The sequence below is a fragment of the Protomyctophum parallelum genome, assembly GCF_964188405.1.
Source record: "Protomyctophum parallelum genome assembly, chromosome: 17".
NCBI classification, from domain to species: domain Eukaryota; kingdom Metazoa; phylum Chordata; class Actinopteri; order Myctophiformes; family Myctophidae; genus Protomyctophum; species Protomyctophum parallelum.
In genome coordinates, this window is record NC_139719.1 from 25,288,330 (window position 1) to 25,291,272 (window position 2,943).

Consider the following 2,943-nt stretch of genomic DNA (forward strand, 5'->3'; position numbering starts at 1 on the left):
GATGATTTGATTGGTTGAGCACGGAATGTGATGTATGATGATGAATGATGATGTGTGTCACACAAAAGTAGTGAAAATATCAGTTTTGGACAGTTTTTTTCCAACCGACAGCGAGCTGAGGTATATGTACACTATGATGTCACTGTGATGTCACTCACGATGACGTCCATAATATAATCCTAATCTGAAGTCCTGATAGCGACATACATGCTAGAAACAAGGGCGATCTGACGAGTTAATGGGTGCCAACCGGGGAGGAGCTACGCCACACAGCGGGCCCTGCAGTGCCCCCTGTTTCAAACTGGTGCTACTGGGCGAGATGGCCGTGGGGAAATCCAGCCTGGCGATCCGCTTCGCCGGCGGCACGTTCCACGAGTCACAGGACAGCACGATAGGAGCGGCCCGCCTGAGTCGCACACTGCGCCTGGACGACACCACCACGGTGAGGCTGGAGATCTGGGACACGGCGGGACAGGAGCGCTACCACAGCCTGGCCAACCTGTACTACCGAGGCGCCCACGCCGCCATCGTGGCCTACGACATCACCAGCGAGGCGTCCTTTGTGCGGGCCAAGCGCTGGGTGGAGGAGCTGCGGGCGAAGGCCAGCCCTGGCATGGCCGTCGCCCTGTCGGGCGGCAAGGCCGACCTGGCCGACGGGAGAGCCGTCGCCGCCCGGGACGCCCAGGCGTACGCGGACGCCGAAGGCCTGCTGTTCATGGAGACGTCGTCCAAGACGTCTGCAAACGTGGAGGAGATCTTCAGGGCCGTGGCCGAGAGGTTATTGCCCCCAAAGGGCAGTGAAGACCAGGCTGCAGGCAGCGGGCACGGTCGAGTGGGAGTGGACCTGCATGAAGACACTCCACCAGCCAAGGCTAAGTGCTGCAAGACATAAACGCCTGAGGCATGAAACGTTTTTAACCTCCGCCTTGGGTAGCAGAGAAAAGTAGAGATCGACCACTGCTGCCGACTATAACTGCTCTTGACTGATATTTTCGTGTTTTAAAGTGCTAAATCAATTTGAATCAAGTTGACAAATTTGGATTTGATGAAAGTTTAAAAAAATCACACCCGTGTGAAGTGAGGGGTGGTCTTATCATTTTAAATCATCATGACATAAAATAGACACTATGGCTATTTGCTTATGACGTAACATTCTCCATTCATTGTCAATGGGTTTGTGTAGGACAAAAATCTACACTAATAGCTGAATATAATATAGGAGTGGCTATCGCCCCTCAAAACAATTACACCCATGTGAAGTCGTTGTCAATGGCAAATGTGTGACATGACGTGCCGAAAAGCTGTATAATGTAATAATGACAACATATTATAACAATGTAACCATGACCATGCAAGATGACAAATTAATGTATGTGATTGGTTAGCCGATTTACTCGTCTACATATGACGTCAATCTTCCACAAATTGTTGCCTCATATTTCAGGCACATGACGCAATTTCTCCTTTCATTGTCAATGGCAAATGTGAGACGTGACGGGACAAAAATAAGTATATAGGACGGGCTGGCGCCCCTCCAAAAATCACCAAATTTTCACCTAATTCATGCAAGATGACAACTGAATTCATGTGATTGGTTCGCCAATTTGCTCATCTACATATGGCGTAAATTTACCCTTTATTGTCAATGGCATTTAATGTTTGTGTTGCGACAAATTTATGTCATATTTGAGGCACATATAACCTAATTTCTCCTTTCATTGTCAATGGCAAATATGAGATGTGTGGGGACAAAAGCTGTATATAGGAGGGGCCCCTCACCTCACAAATAGACCATTCATAAAATAATTGATCTACAAGCGTAGTCATTCATGGAGGAGATGGATCATCTCAGACCAAACACCAGTGTCCAGTCAGTGACATCAGTCTTCTACCATGTATCTGGTTCAGAGGTTCTCAAACATTATTGGCTGAGGTCACCCCTGGAAATAAGATTATCATCCACGACAACCCTGAATTGCACTGATACTAGCACCTTACATTTATGTAATACGTTATGTAAATATGTAAATATTTCCCCCTAAAATACAGAATGTCACATGCGTGCAAGAATATCCGTTTCCATTATGACAGTTTTTGACAGATTGAAAATAGGTGTATACTTGATGTTTAAAACTCCATTATTGCCCGCTATTGGTAGTTAACGGTTTACCCGAATGTCACGGAAATATGCAACACAGCAGTATGGCTCCAGTACTGCTTCTGTGGTGTTCTGCACGCAACAACAATGCCTCCTCCTCCATCCAAGAAGAAGAGATTTGTCCAAAGCAAACTTTTTTGTTTTAGTTGTCTGATTATTTTAAGTCTACTTTTGTGTTTGTGTCAGTATAATATTCATAGAGTTATATATGGTATGTAACTTAGATAGCACTTCATGTAGACTTAGATAGCATTTTATACAGATCTATAGCATTTTATGTAGACAGCACTAGAATAGCATTTTATGTAGACATAGCACTTTATAGTATACATGTATAATTCATTTTATAGATATTCCACTGTTACGTTCTTAGCTTACGCATGTTTCATGATAACTACATTTTATGTATGTGATGTATTGCCATGCTTTTTTATTATTGCTTAATGTAAATCGCTCTGGATTAAGAGCGTCTGCTAAATGCCTAAATTGTAAATTGTATGGTTTGTGTGTCTAAAACTCTCATACACAAGCTGCTATCAGCTGTTCGGTGTGCATGCGCACATGCGTACACGTGCACGTCATTTAAATGCCGTACCACCAAAAAGGAAATCACCATTACACCACTGGTAAGTTTGTATGCATGTTTATGTAGGTAGGTAGAGTATCAAAGTGGCCTATTGCATATCAAACAGATATGAACAGGGTTGAGAAGGACTGTTTATAGTGTCAAACCCAGGTTAGGGCAGCATCACTGTCTGCAGACTGCAGAGCTGTGTAGAGGAAGC

At 44.4% G+C, this 2,943-nt stretch overlaps 1 protein-coding gene across 1 annotated transcript; it reads left to right on the forward strand.

The window, feature by feature from the left end:
- Window positions 1–238: 238 nt before the first annotated feature.
- LOC310874665 (ras-related protein Rab-5C-like) lies at window positions 239–892 on the forward strand (the record flags this gene model as incomplete). Its single annotated transcript, XM_083787526.1, has 1 exon — window positions 239–892. The coding sequence occupies one exon, from the start codon at window positions 239–241 to the stop codon at window positions 890–892; it is 654 nt and encodes a 217-aa protein (XP_083643652.1).
- Between the last annotated feature and the right edge of the window lie 2,051 nt (window positions 893–2,943).